The sequence below is a fragment of the Lepidothrix coronata genome, unplaced genomic scaffold (genome assembly GCF_001604755.1).
Source record: "Lepidothrix coronata isolate B3197 unplaced genomic scaffold, Lepidothrix_coronata-1.0 Scaffold99, whole genome shotgun sequence".
Lineage (NCBI taxonomy): Eukaryota > Metazoa > Chordata > Aves > Passeriformes > Pipridae > Lepidothrix > Lepidothrix coronata.
In genome coordinates this window covers 3,624,898-3,639,386 of record NW_016690279.1, presented here as the reverse complement: position 1 = coordinate 3,639,386, position 14,489 = coordinate 3,624,898, and the positions used below count along the sequence as shown (strand labels likewise).

The 14,489-nt window shown below is 62.5% G+C and overlaps 1 protein-coding gene across 1 annotated transcript; it reads right to left on the bottom strand.

Annotated features, from left to right (window-relative positions):
- Window positions 1–800: 800 nt before the first annotated feature.
- Window positions 801–13,743, bottom strand: VSTM2L (V-set and transmembrane domain containing 2 like). Its single transcript, XM_017822766.1, has 4 exons — window positions 13,542–13,743; window positions 5,929–6,098; window positions 4,783–4,833; window positions 801–2,183 (listed from the first exon to the last, which is right to left on the bottom strand). Exons 1-4 carry the CDS (start codon window positions 13,648–13,650, stop codon window positions 1,872–1,874), a joined length of 642 nt encoding a protein of 213 aa, XP_017678255.1. The 5' UTR covers window positions 13,651–13,743; the 3' UTR covers window positions 801–1,871.
- Window positions 13,744–14,489: the final 746 nt, after the last annotated feature.

The window sequence follows — 14,489 nt, the reverse complement described above, 5'->3', positions numbered from 1 at the left end:
CATCCCATTCCCTGACTGGGAGAAGCCAAGCACAGACCCAACCCCTTGGCTCTACCAGGGATTGCTATGGCACAGCCACCATTATTGCTCCTGGCAAAGTGGAATTTTACACCATCAGTCTCTCACCCTACAGCACCTAAATGTTTTTCTCTTGTGCCCTTTTCTCCCCAAGGCCACAGCTCCCCAGGTGGCAAAGGTGACCGTGGCTTCACAGGCACCAGCCCCCTGTGCCCATTCCTGCCCCTGGCACAGGCTGACACCAGCCAGCTGCTCTTACTCCTTCACAGCACAGTGAGGAGCAAGTAACAAGCTGCAAGGGAGCTGGGGGACTTCAGGCATCTGGGGCCAGGCTGGGCATTGCCAGTGCTGGGACCTGCTTTCCCACCAGGGAGGCAGAGCCAGGTCCCAGGGGCAGTCAGCACCCTGCTTTGGGAACCCCCGACTGTTAGGCTGGAAACCCAGGCCGGTGTCTAGGATGGCAGCCCACCCAGCCACGCCCAGTTCAGAGCAACGCCAGCTCACCTGGGACCTGGCCGTATCCTACACCCCTCAGAGCAACCACAGCAGCTTCCTCCCAGGCTGGGTAGGAGCTCCCAGGCTGCAGCTTTTAAATGCTCCGAGCCTGCAGCTGCAGGTGATCATGTTGGTGCCCGCCCCCATCGCCATCCCCAGCCCCAGCCCCATCCCAGCCCCACCAGCCCCGTTTTAGCCAAGGCAGTGCCAAAGCCATGTCCCCTTGCCGTGCCACAGACAGAGAACACAGAGCCAGAGAGGCTTTGTTTAAAGAGCTTTATTAGCTGCAGCAGGTCTGGTGGCGGCAGGCTGGGCGGCACGGGCGGGGGGTGGCAGGGCAGCAGTGCCTGGCACCCGGGCAGGGAGGCTCGGGACCCCCTGTCCCTCCCCACAGCTCTGTCCCCAGTGGCAGTGGACACCCGAGGGGGCACTGGGGACAGGCTCTGCCGTTTGCACTGTGACACAGGAGCCCGTGAGCCAGACTCTGGCCAGGGCAACGTGGTGCCCTGGTGTGGGAGGGAGGGATGCTCAGCTGGCAGGAGGGGCCGAGAGCCTCGCTGGCACTGGCAGCGGGATGGGGGGAGCGCGGGCGGGGCTGGCGGATGAGCCCCTCTCCTCCATCAAATGCAAAGGGCAGGAGGAGCGATGGGTGCAAGAGGCCAGCTCCGACGGCACGGCTCCCTGGGCACACACGGAGCACGGGCAGCTGCCTGGCTGAGCGATTCACGAGTGTGCCAGGAGCGTGCCAGGAGTGTGCCATGCCGTCCTTCCTCTGCTGAGCTCAGGCCTTGACGTGCTGGGGGGCTTTGGGGCAGGCAGGGGTGGGGCAGGGCAGGGCGATACACGTGGGCTGTAGGATGGAGGCTGGAACTTAGATAAGCACTGTGGGGCTGGAATGGAGCAACTAAACGGGGCAACCTACGGGAAAAGGCGGCTGGTTCTGCGAAGCACGAGGGAGGGCAGGGAAGGTACCGTGGGCGGGGGGTCTCCACTGGGTAGAGAGCTCGGGCGCAGCACAGCCCATGGCACTGCGGTGGCATCAAGCAGCGGGCGCCCGCCCACAGAAGGCCGTGGGGATGAGGACCAACCACGTGCGGGCACACACCCTGGCCCCGAGCACAGTCCCAGCGATGCGCCCCTGGCACGGACACAGTCCTGCTCCCGCACCAAGCCCTGGCACCGCCGCACCACAGGGCTGGGGGGAGAAACCTGCGGCGGCCTCTGGGAGAGGGAGGTGGTGGGGGGTGGTGAACAAGATGGGGTGGTGGGGCCAGTCTCTGGCAGGGGGTGCGGGACCCTCGATGGCTCCGCTGAGTCCAGGGCGGAGGGGGGCTCCGGCATCCCCCCCCACCGCCCGCCTACAGCACACAGGACGTGTCTGCCGAGCGCTTCTTCAGCTCCCTCCCGGCTTTGTGGTGGTGGTGGTGGTGGTGTGCATGGGCTGAGCCCGGCGCGGCGAGCTCTGCCAGCGGGGCCCCCCGCAGCTCGGTGTCCTGGGGGTGCCCCGGGCCCCCCGCTGCCTCCACCCGCAGGTACGCCTTCACCTTGTGGTGCCGTGCCTTGCCGTCGCTGGAGTCGATCACCCGGCACTCGTACGTCCCCTCGTCCTCCAGCTTCACCCGCGACAGCCGCAGCTTGTGGGAGATGTTGCTGCCGACCACCTTCACCACCTGCAGCAGGGCAGATGGCAGGTCAGGTGGTCCCCAGGACTCCCACTGCCCCACAGACACCCAGCTCAGTGCCACCTCCGACCGTGTGCCACCATTCCAGGCCCCAGGTGCATTCTGGGGAGGATATGGTGCAGGTGGGCAAAGCAGGGTAGTTGGCACAGGGGGGACCCAGCCCCAGCCCAGGCCTGTGGGATGATGGAAGCCCTGGCTCGCACCCGGCCACGCAGGGCTCGGAGATCGATGCGGAACCACGCTGGCTAATTAGCTTTTCTACCAAATTGATTCGCTCTCAGTATTTATCACCCAATGAAATTTAAGACTTACTCACTAGCCAGAGCCGTGGCTGCTCTGGGCTGGGTCAATAAATCAGATTTATAACCCGCCCTGAGGCCCCTGGCTCCGTTCCCTATAATCACACTGGATGGCAAAGGCCATTTTTCTACTTGCCGCTGCATTTGTTAGCTGAGGATTTTATGGTGTTTGGAAACGGGGCCAGAGAGAGGCAAAATCTGCCCCAAATGGCAAAGGAGGCAGCGTGGGGACCAGGACCCCTCAGTGTCCCCACAGCCACACAACATGAGGGCAGCCAGCACATGCAGGCACATGCACACACCTGCTCACACATGAGCACACATGAGCACACACACACTGCTGTGTTTGGCTGCCCTGCACACCACGGGCTGCTGAGAGGCAGCTGGTGCTACAGCTCATGGCCAGGGCCACCCCAAAGGGCATCTCGGGGCTGCTCAGAGCCCATGTGCAGCCATGAGTCCCAGTCCTGCATCATCAGGACTGGGGGTCTGAACAGGACAAGGCAGGGGCAGGAGCTGCCAGGTCCCAGTGAGAGCGTGCCCAGATGCTGAGACTGTCACGGGAAAGGAGCTTCAAAAAAATCTCTTTGTCGGGAGAGCCAGAAGTCACTGAAATTAATGGCTGGGAAATTTAGAACTAATAAAATAAAACCCCAATTTGCTGGTGCCGCCAGTGGCCACGGAGCCACTGCCCAACAGGTCACCGAGCCTCAGGAGGGAGGATTTTATGACCATCCATAACTCTTGTGGCTCCGCCAGCACAGACAGAGCAGAAACAGCCCTCACTGACCATGGGAGCAGGGCAGAGCCCCTGGCACAGCCAGGGTGGGCAGATGTGCTGTGCCCAGACCCAGCTCAGCCCTGTGCCGTGCAGGGAAAAAAAATTACCCCAGACCCGTCATGTTTCCCTTCTCCTCATCCCCACAAAGTGCAGTGGCTCCAGGCAGAGCCAGTGCCTCCAGCGCCAGGTGTGTTTGGTGGATAACAAACGGCCAAGGGATTCCTGGTATGGTGGCTCCTGAGTGGGATTTACATCACCCCTCACCGTTTGGTGCTGCTGTTTGTTCCCAGTCACCCGCTGCCATGGCAGTACCACAAGTGCCATCAGAACCACATGTGTTCATTTACCTCCTCCATTCTGTAAACACTTCATGATCAAGGACATTCGAAATAACAACAAACAAAAGAGGTTTGAAGCTCCAGCCTCTCCCTGCTGGCTGGATCTGGAGGAGGCAGCAGAGGCGTTGCACCTCTAGCAGTTCAAAATAAATCCCAGTTACACCCGCACACACGTGGATTCCATCCCGGCGTGCAATTAACTGCCTAATTATGCTGAGATGAGGGGGAGTGTTCGCCCCAGGATGGCTCCATGCACCTGCCTTTGCCCCTCCTGCCCTGGGAGCAGGGCTGGGGTGGGACATGGGGAGCAGCACTCTGAGCCTGCAGACAGGGTCTGACAAAGCCTGGCAGAGCCCAGACTCTGGATGCTCCAGAAGCAGCCCTGGAACTTTGCTGTTTGTGGGGCAGCAAGCCACAGCACCCCGGTAAGGGACAGATCCTTGAGGAACCTGCTGAGGTTTGGATATGGATTGTGGGCGTGAATTGATCAAAGGGGACATGGCCCCTGGAGGAGGATTCATTACCAGCAAGAGAATCACATGCTGATCCCTGCAGATGGGCATTGAGAGGTGATGCCCTCTGTTGGGAAAGGTTCTGGCACTGTATTCCTTGTAAAAGACTCTTGGTCATTTCCTGGGGATGGGGGACTAATCTTGGGCACCTGGACAGCCTCATCCCCCCCTTGCTTGCTCAGCGAGGGAAAAATGGAATAGCCAGGGGAGGCTGGCAGGGGAGGGGTGATGGTGGGAAGCACCTTCCGACACTGCTCTGTGCCTGTGGCACCCCCAAAACAAAAAGCCCCCTGAGACAGGGAGAGCCAGGGGCAGATGCTGGACAGTGGAAGGCCAAGAGTGTTGTATTTAACTGATTAGTGTCTCCTCGTTCTGCTCACATGAGCCTAAATGGCTTTGGGATGCTAATCCTCTGAGCCAATTGGATTACTTTATCCCTGGCATTAATGTGTCGCTCAGATACCGGACGGGGCCCAGGGTTCAGGCTGTGCCACTTGGTGCCAGGGAGAGTAGGTCACCCCCAACACCAAGCCAGGGCAGACCCAGCCCTCCCACCCCAGTGTTCCCAGCCTGTGGCACAGCAGCACTGGTGGGATGAGCAGAATATCCCAGTGAGCCCTCAAGTGCAGCCCCCCAAGAACCATCACCCAAACTCACGCTGATTTTGGTCGCGTCCTTCCCAGGCTCCTCTGGTGGTGATGATTTCAGCTGTGGGAGGAGCAGCATGGGGGGAGACCAGAAAGGGAAGAGAAATGGTCAGCTCAGCTGGGAGTAGGTAGGAGGCCATCAGACCCCTTCCCACCCCCAGGGTGGCTGCCCCAGGCAAGGAGGAAGAGGGAGAAGGGAGAAGGGGCTGCTCAGCCCCAGCATAGCCAGGCACCCAGGGCAGATGGAGGCACACCAGGCACCTGGGATGGGAGGAACTGGCAGCACTACAGCGGCCAGGGGGCATGGGGTGCTCACCCACAGGTCCCTGGCATCTCAGCTCCATCATCCAGGACGGGGGATGGAGCCCCCATCACTGTGGCATCACCACTGCAGCAGTTCCCCCCATCCCTGGAACCCTGTCCCCATCACTGCCAGCACCTGCCCCCATTCCTACCAATAACCCCCTTCGGCAGCCACTGGCTGGGCATTCCCAGTGCCCCCACCACCCTTGGCCCCGCCACCCTTGGCTCCTGGCAATGCTCCTCTTGGCAGCGCTGCCCCAAGGCTTCTCAATTTATGGCAAGACCAGCAGCAGCTCTGCCAAAGACAGGACAATAAAGGCTCATTAAAATCCCCAAAGCCGCTTCCCATTCTTTGGCCCTTATCTCTGTGTGAACAGAGAGAGAAATAAAGAGACGGCTGTTTGCCGGACCAATACACAGGGAAACAGGGAAAAAAGGGAGGGACGGAGGGTGCAGGGCCAGGAAGGACAAGCAGGTGATGAGGCAGGTGAAGGCACAAGCACAAAAACAAAGATTCTACCTCAGACTGGTCACAGGGATGGGCCAGGTGGCCCCTCAGCTGGGAAGGGCAGCCAGGACAGCCCAGCCCCGCGGGCCGCAGAGCACCTCAGTGCAGAGGGATGTTGTGCAGTGCAGGATCCTGCACCAAGGGAACCCCCAGGCTTTCCTCTCAGTGCAGAGAGGGGTGAGACCCTGCTCTGCAGGTCCGGTCAGCACTGGGAATGCTGCTGCAGTATGGGGTCCCCCACCAAAACCCAACAGTGGCTGCAAGCAAAGCCCCTTCCCCTGGGCGAAGCAGGGAAGGGCTCTGCCTTTCTGTGTTGCTACGGAGGGGGAGGACGAGGGGTATTACCTGGCTGGAAGCCCACGTCTGTTTGTCCGTCCAGTCCTTGTGGTTGCGGACGTACCACCACTGGATCTCAAGGGAGTAGGAGGGGGAGCCGGTGCCGCGGAAGGAACACGCCATCTCCACGTCCTCGCCCGCCTGCGCCGTCATGTCGTGAGGGGTCTCAGTGAAGAGAGCTGTGGGAGACAGAGCGAGGGCTGCAGGTTCCTGCAGGGGCACACCACCCTCCCGGCAAAGGACAATGCCTCCAGCCATGTGAGCGAGGTCTCCAGGAGTGCCTGCATCCTTCCCCAGCCAAACAGACCCCGTCCCCTCAGCAGAGCAGACAGGTCCCTGTCATCTGCAGCTTCCCCTTGCCCGCACCGGTGACCCGTCCCCAACCCCAGCAGAACCACCTGGCCCACCCAGCCCCTGGCACTTCCCAAAGAGCAGTGGGAGGAAAGGGAGGAAGCAGGAGCCTGTGGCCCCCCACTCGCACAGCACCCCTGGGGCCTCTGCCCCAGAGTGAGTGCAGGACCCCCTGTGCCTCCAAGGCGTAATAAATAAATGAAGCAAAAATCGCATCTCTCTCAGATCAGGGCACAAATGAAAAACAAATCCTCGGTTAATGCAGCCCCAAACAGGCTCCCACATGCCATATGGTTTGCTTTCCTCACTCAAAACAAATATTGTTCGGAGATGTAATTAGAATTCTTTTCATCTCCTCTGGAGAGAATGTTGTTCCTCCGTACAGACGGCCCCGGCGTGCCGGGCTCCGCCAAACGCTGCTGCCACGTTCTCTGATGGCTCCTGCACGGCAAGCACCGGGACAGGGCTGCCAGCCCCCTGCACGGCACAGCACCGGGACAGGGCTGCCAGCCCCCTGCACGGCACAGCACCGGGACAGGGCTGCCAGCCCCCTGCACGCCCCATCACTGTTGTGGCTGCAGAGGCTGCCCTGTGACTCCCCTCCTCACCCGCCACCTCATGCTGCCGGCACTGCCGGCTCACAGCCACTGTGAGGTCCCATCGGTGCCACCAGAGCCCCCTGGGACACACAGCCTGTCGGGAGCAGCGCTCTCACCAGCCCTGATCCCTCTGAAAACCAATTATTATCAGCCCAGACGAAAAGCTAATACCTCTAATATCTCCCCATCCCTCTGGACGCGTGGAAATCCCATCCACTTATCGCTTTCCTTTAATCCATCTCAGCAGGGAACTGAGGAAAATACCCAACACCAGGGTTTACCGAGGCCGGGTCTCCTGGTGGGGTTCCCAGTGCTGCTCTTACACCCCGTTTGCCCAGGACCCGGCATCAGCAGCCATTTGGGTTCTGTGTCAGTGAGTGGAGGGAGCCGCTGCCAAAGGATCAGTTCTGGGGGCCAAGGGCTGTGGCAGGAGGAGGAGGGTGTCCTTGACACAGGGCAAAGGGTTCCTCTGTGCTCCCACCACGGTGGTGCTGAGGCTGTTGTGTCCAGCTGTTAACCAGCACTCACCCACCTATTCCCTGGCCACAGCCAGGATCAGGCTCTTTCCCCATGGGATTCCTGCTGGAAGAAGTGAAGGCCAAAGGCAGTGGGTCCAGCAGAGGCTGTGCCAGCCCTCTGGGTCCAACAGCTCCAGCAGTGGAGAAGCAGAGTGATGACCTGAGAGCTCTAGACAGGTCCGAATTTTTCTAAACACAAATAAAATCTGCTCCCACAGACAGGAATTCGGCAGAGGAGTGGAGAAAAGGTTGGATTGAATCAAGCACATTCTTTCTTTCCAATTTTAGTTGGGAAGCATATGTATTAATTAACACCAGGGCTCAGCCACCTTCAAGTGCATCCAGAGGAGGGCAGGTCCCATGGATGGATGACCAGGGTCATCACCTTTGCTGGGGACAGATGTCTCTCAGATGTGTCCTACAGCGGCATCGTGTACCCTCCCCAGTGGATGCCACAGACCTCAGATGCCTGGACAGAGGTGATGGGGTGAGGACAGGAGTTGATGCACTGCCCAGCCCCAGCTCTGCACTTCCATGAGGACATGGGCAGAGGGGATCAGGATCCCACCAGGCAGCCCCCAGCCACGAGTAGGCCCATGGCTGGGCGTGGACCCTGCACCACGGCAGCCAAGCTGCCTGGACCCTGCTCCCACCAGCACTGGACAAATCACCAATGCTGGCCAGTGCCTCAGCCCCTCCACCACCCCGGCCCCCTGCTCACCCAGGCCCCTCTGTCACCCGGCACCGTCCCTCTCCTCCCACTGACATTGTTCAGTGTCCTGGTGGTGGGAGGGAGGGGGCCGTTGGGGGCCGTTGCTCCGCGTGCTTTATGGCCTGCTACCTGTCATAAACTGAGCACACCAGGATCGATAAATCTTCCAGGAAACAAAAATCAGGGGAAATAAAATGAACTCAATGGGGAAACACAGATAAACGGAATTGAAAACGCCTGCTGGGACAGCTTGGTGCTCTCATAAACCGGAGACAGACAGGCTGTGTGCTCCCTCCCTGCGGCGGCACCATCCCTCACCGCGGCCCTGCTCCACACGGAGAGGGTCTGTGGGCAGCGGGGATGGGGCAGCCCCCACCTGCCCTCTGCTGGGGCAAGGGCAGGTCGTGCATCACCCCAAGTACCTGGAAATGACCCACAGACCCCAGTTCCCATGGCCCCCCACCATAGCCCCCACAAGGTACCAAGGACACCCATGACTGGAGCAGCATGTGGGCACCCACTCGGGCTAATGTTTGTGCAAACATGTACTGGAGGGCAATTAAATATGCATTGGACGTTTGCAAATGCCTGTTAATCACCCGGTCAGCATAGGCACCTGGTCCAGGAGGGATTTTTCCCCTAAGCCATGGCAGTGCCAGGTAGTTGGAAGCCTCTTTCTCTGCCCAACAGAGCTGGAGCCCCTCACCAGAGCCACAGCTGGGTTGGTAGGGTGGCACATGCTGGGCAAACAGTGGGGCTGGGGTCTTTTTCTGTCCCATGCTGGGCACAGACAAAGGCTGGGGGAGCTGAGGAGCCCCTCTGCACCCACTCCTGCCCACTGGCATGTCCATCCAAACCCTGCCCTGCATGCCTGGCACAGGGCTGGCTCTGACCTGCTCAGTTTGAGCTGCACCACTGCAGGAAAAACAAACGTGCCCGACAGCATCCACCACTGCTGGCACCCTCCCCAGGCACCCACAACCCCTCCAGCACCTTCCCCTCCCCAGGCATCCCTGACCCGTGTGGCTGATGGAGCGACAGCCCCGGCTGCAGCAGCACCGTGTCCCGCTGGCAGCAAAGGCACCCGAGGCACATCCCGGCACACACACCGAGCAGCGACCCAGAAGGGGACGGATCCTCTTGGGTGCCACAGGACCCCCCACCCATTGTTGTGGGCTGCCTGAGCAGGACACACCCCAGGACATCGGAAGGCACAGAAGGCACCCTCCGGATGGATCCAGGAGCAGAGGCCTGGGTGCTACCCCAGTGCACTGGCCGTGTGACCCACACTGTCCCCACCGCGGGGACACCGGGGCTGCTGCGCAAGTCGGGCTAGAGCCTCCCTCCCCTTCCCACCACCGCTAACAGCTGTGGATGCCTCTCCTCCTGACAAGCCTGCGAGCAGGGATGCTGACCCCAGGGCGCCGAAAACACATCACGGTGCAAACCGCTGCATAAACACGGCGTGACGGCGGCACTGGTGAGAGGGGGCAGGTGGCGCTGGCTCCGGCCGCTGAGCCGGGCAGAGGGCTTGGGCAGCGAGCGCAGCTCCTCTCCAGAGCCATCTCCCTTCCCACGAGACACGTCAGGCTGGAGTGTTGTGGCCGTGGCTGAGGCCGGGAGGCTCCCGCCACACGCTGGGGATGGCAGTGCCATTGCTCTGCCCCTACTTACTGTCACATTAGCAGCAGAAGGAGCTCAAATTTGCAGCATGAATTAAAACCAAAAAAAATATCCAGCTAATTCAGTGAGACTGTGATCAGGCCAGCACTCACCTCACCGGGAAGATGGAATTAACCTTGAAACCTGCAGGTATTTCCAGCAGTGCCCCATCGTGTTTGGATGCTCCAGCTCCTGCCCCCAGAACGTCCTGCTGCCCTAATGTTTAACTGCTGCAGGGAGAGATGTCAGTGGTGAGTCCCCCCAGCCTGGCCCCGGGTACACAAAGCTTTACCCAGGCAAGGGGACTCACTGCTCCTGGCTGGCTCCTGGGGAGTCGCAGTTCTCAGACAATTCCCTCCCAAGGGGCACAAGGAAGAGCTGTTATTTGATAGCATAAGTACTAAAGCCCTAAAATGGCCTTTTTTGATAGCTCCCAGTGGGACCCCAGCAGCATGTGCAGCCATCCTGCAGCCACCACTCGCTCTGGTGCTGCTCTCCCAGCAGGCAGGAGCTGGGATGGGGCAGACAGGAGCTTTGCTCTGCTCAAGATCAGCCCCCTGGTGTCACACCCAGCACCCAAAACATGAGCCATCGGCCCCGGCAGCCACTGCTGAGAGCTGCCCACACCACACACAGTGCTGATACCATCCCACAGAGCCGGCAGCGCCTGGTGCTCACGGACACGGCCCCCTCCTGCCCAGCTCTGCCGGATCCATCACTGGTGGGCTCATCCCAGTCCAGCTCCACACGGAGCACACGCTACAAGGCACCAATTCACCCAACACAACCGAGCTCAGCTGACATCCCTGGTGCCCAGTTGGGCACCCACTGCAGATGAAGCTGTAGGGAGCGGGCAGCCAGGCAGGAAAGAAGCCTGCAGGAGGGGAGGTGGCCATGGAGAAAAGGAGCTCAGAGAGAGCCAGAGCCATCAGCAATGGGGCCAGGAAGGGCTGTCTGTCCCGAGGCTCATGAGTCCCACTCGGACAGTGAACCAAAATCCCAGAGGAGCTATGAGGGGAGAGCACTCACCAGGTCCCTACCTGGGTGCCTGCCCGGCCTTTGATGAAGAGGGGAGCAGTGGAGATCATCCAGCTCCCTGGCCCCCTCCAGGTCCTTGCTCCAGCCCTGCCGTGCTGCCCACGGCTCCCAGACCATGCACAGCCGTGGTGGCTGCTGGTTTGATTCCCACCTCGCTCACGGGGAACGTTATGATTAAAATTAGCTGTCACTGTCCTAACGTAATAATTCCCAGTGTCTGGCCCATCGTCTGTCAGCCGCTTCAAGGGAAGAGAAAGCCCAGACGTTTGATGAGGAGAGGTGTCAGATGTAATTGCGTTGAATGACTGCACGAACAGCAGCAGGAAAAACACATCGGGTGGAGAATTCCCATCAGGAAGTGTGAAAAAATCCGGCAGAATGCAAAGTGTTTATGAAAGTAATTGATAGAATAATCACCGGGGTGTGCGGGAACGGAGCAGGGCAGTGCCCTGGGGAGCCGGGGCCCCGCTCGCTCCAGCCTCCAGCCGCGGCTCTGCTGACGGTGAGGAGGTACCGCCTGCGCACGATGCCGGGAAGGAGACGGGCTTGTCCTCCTCACCGCACCTCTCCCCTGCCCCGCTCCGGAGCCAGCAGGCTGGGAAGGTGGCTGGAGCTTCCCAGCCAGCGCGAGTGAAAGCCGATGGCAGCAGCCCAGCGTGCACAGGCTGCAATGGGGGGCATGAATAATTGAAGGCGCCAGCCTGAGGAGAGGAGAGAGGGGGGAGAGGCAGCGCTGTGGGTAGGGGAGGGATGGCGGGAGGGATCCTGCGGCTCAGGCACTCTCCCAGGGCAGATGGAGCCCATCCTGGCTCTATCCTTGCCAAGGCAGAGCCTTTGCTGTGCGGGCAGGGAGAGGACTTTATCTGACTGTGACTTTTCCCTCCCCACAGCCCTGGCTGCCCTGCGAGCAGAGCCTCGCTGACCACTGTGGGGTGGCAGGATGGGGGAGCCACCCGTGCCCCGGGAGTGCTCACGGTCACTCGGCCATGCCTGCGGAGCACATGCTGCTCCCGGTCAATTCCCTCGCTGTGAACAAGTTAAAAGGAAGAGCGAAGCCACTCCCGGGCTGTGCCAGAGCCTCGCGACGCTGTGGAGGCTCCTCCAGGCCGCCAGCCCCGGGCAGAGATGGCAGCGAGCTCCGGGCACTGCCTGCTGCGGGCAAAGCCTGGCAGGACCTGCCCGACCCCACCAGCCACAGCCGAATCCATCCCACCGGCCCTGCCTCCTCTCCCGCTCCACATCCCCGACCTGCCGGACTCTTCACGGTGCGGAGGGAAAGCTGTAGCAGCCTGTAATGAAATGATCAATCTCCGATCTGCTAAACAGCGATTTATACAGGTTTTCAGCACACACGGCTTTTATCAAATTGGTATTCACCTACTGAACACAAATGGCTTATTATACATGACCCACTTATTCACTGCTTTTCAGTATCGTTAATAAAGGTTTCTGTTGTGATTAAGTGAGTTGCTGCAGAACTGCTCGAGTAGCAAGCTGTAATGTGGCTCCAAAGTGCACTCACCCTCCCAGAATATTTCTTCTCCTTGGCTCCCTGCTCCCTCGCAGCGACCATTTCACTATTTATTTGCCTACTGCTGAATTTCTGAGGGGAGCAGCGGCGGCTAATGGAGGCTCTTCACCCACCTCTCCTTCTGGCATGCCAGGCTGGCAGGTCTGGAAACTCCCGCAATGATCCCCCCACAATGCAGAGGCTGATCACCCCTTCCCTGGGCAGGCAGGTACCTGCTGGCCCACACACTGCACCGCCGAGGGACATCACAAACGGCGGGACACCTCACACCTTCCCCTCTGGCACGGCCCGTGGCGTTGCGAGCCTGGAGGCTCCTTGGGGCAGAGAGTGGACCCCTCTGCATGCCGGAGGCTCCGGAGCTGGGCGAGGGGAAGAGCTGGGACCCCGAGAACCCAGCACGCTCCCGTGGTCACTCCTCGGGCTCATATTTCACCCTGCTCGTGTCACCCTAACAGAGAGCGAGGAGGGTCTCGGCAGCCTTCTCCGAGGGGGCTCTGTCCCCTGTCCCCTTCTCGGCACCCACAGGGAAACTGCCCCCACGCCAGGACAGGTTCGTCACCGGAGAGTGCAGGATGCAGAACAGGTTCTCCTTCCCCAGCGCCGGTGGGTCCGAGCGGACCCGGCAGCACCGACTCGCCGAGCCACCGCGCACCGGAGCGGGCGGAGGAGCGGGAGGCGGCGGAGCAGCCCCGGTGCCGGGGCGTGGGGCACCGCACGGCGGGGCGGGCGGCGGCAGCGGGCGGCGCACCGGGAGGCACCGGGAAGCACACGGACACGGGGTGCAGACGGCAGCCGGCACCGGGAGGCACACGGACACGGGGTGCGGGCGGTGGCGGCACCGGGAGGCTCACGGACACGGGAGGCGGGTGGCAGCGGGCACCGGGACGCACCGCGCAGAGCCCCCGACTCGTCAGCGAAGCGGCGGAGGCAGAGGCCGCCCCCCGGGCCCCGGGGACGGGAGCGGCGAAGCCCAGCCTCGGCTCGCCCCGGCCGCCCTCCGCTCCTCGGCGCCGCCGGCGCGACGGACCGCGACGCGGGGCTGCCCGCGGCGGCGGAGCCCGACCGGGACCCCCGACCCCCCGCACCCGTCCCGCTGCCCGGGCAGGGACCGCCCCGACCCGCCGCCAGCCCCGCGGGGCACCGAGCCCCGGGAGCGCCCCCCACGCAGCCGCCCCCCGCCCGAGCCCCGGCCGCCGCCGCCGCCGCCTCACCGCTGCCCGTCGCCGGGGCGTCCCACGGGGGGTGCCGGGAGGCGGCGCCGAGCTGCAGGTAGAGCCCCAGGTAGTGGAAAATCCCCAGGGCCAGGGCCAGGGCGCCCATCTTGCCGCGGGCGCGTCCGTCCCGGGGGCGGCGGCGCCGCCGGGCCGAGCCCTGTCCCCGGGGCTGCGCCGCGGTCCCGGCGCCGCCGCGCTGCGGAGCTCTTCCCTCGCGCGGAGGGCGCCGCGCGCCGAGGCGGTGCCGCGGCTCGCCCGGAGCCTCCCCCGCCCGGCGGAGGGATCCCGGCCCGCGCGCACCCCCCAAGTTTTTTTCCCACGGTTCATTCTTAAACTGCGCGGGGCGGGGCCGCGCCCGCCGCGCCCACGCGGGACCCCCCGGGCCCCCCCACTGCCCCCCCCAGGACCCCCGGCACCGCTGCGACCTCCCCAGCCCGCCCCGCCAGGACCCCCCAGCACCGCCGGGACCCTCCGCACCGCCCCGCAGGGACCACCGGCAGCGCCGGCACTCCCCGGCACCGCGGCACCCGCGGGTCCCACCCGGGGAAGGGTGCTTCCCCGCGACCCCCGGCGGCCGTGGGTACGCTCCCCGCAGGGCGAGACCCCCGGACACCGCCGGTCTCGGCGGGAGCGGCTTCAGCACCCGGGACAGCGCCCGGCGTTGCACGGGGCTCCGCCCGACCAGCCCGATACGGCACAGCCCGGTGTGGTACGGCCCGGTACAGCCCAGCCCAGTACGGTCCAGTACATCTCGGCACGGCCCCAGCGTCTGCAGACGCAGTGCCCGGGGTGCGGTGCCCGGCGGGTTCGGTGCCCGGGGCTCCGGCTGCACTGACTGCGGCCGGGGCCCGTCTGGGGTGGTTTGAGGGGTCTTTAAACGTTAAGGAAAGAGCAAGAGCACGCGTCCCCACGTGTATCCCGATCCCTGCCCCAGACCGTGTAAGA

Bases quoted from the DNA above. Each gene is read 5' to 3' on its own strand.
- VSTM2L (XM_017822766.1), bottom strand. From the start codon at position 13,650: ATGGGCGCCCTGGCCCTGGCCCTGGGGATTTTCCACTACCTGGGGCTC. The intron at 6,099-13,541 runs GTGAGGCGGCGG...TGTCTCCCACAG, and splicing joins CGCCCCGGCGACGGGCAGCG to CTCTCTTCACTGAGACCCCT. The intron at 2,184-4,782 runs GTGAGTTTGGGT...GCCCTGCTGCAG, and splicing joins AGGACGCGACCAAAATCAGC to GTGGTGAAGGTGGTCGGCAG.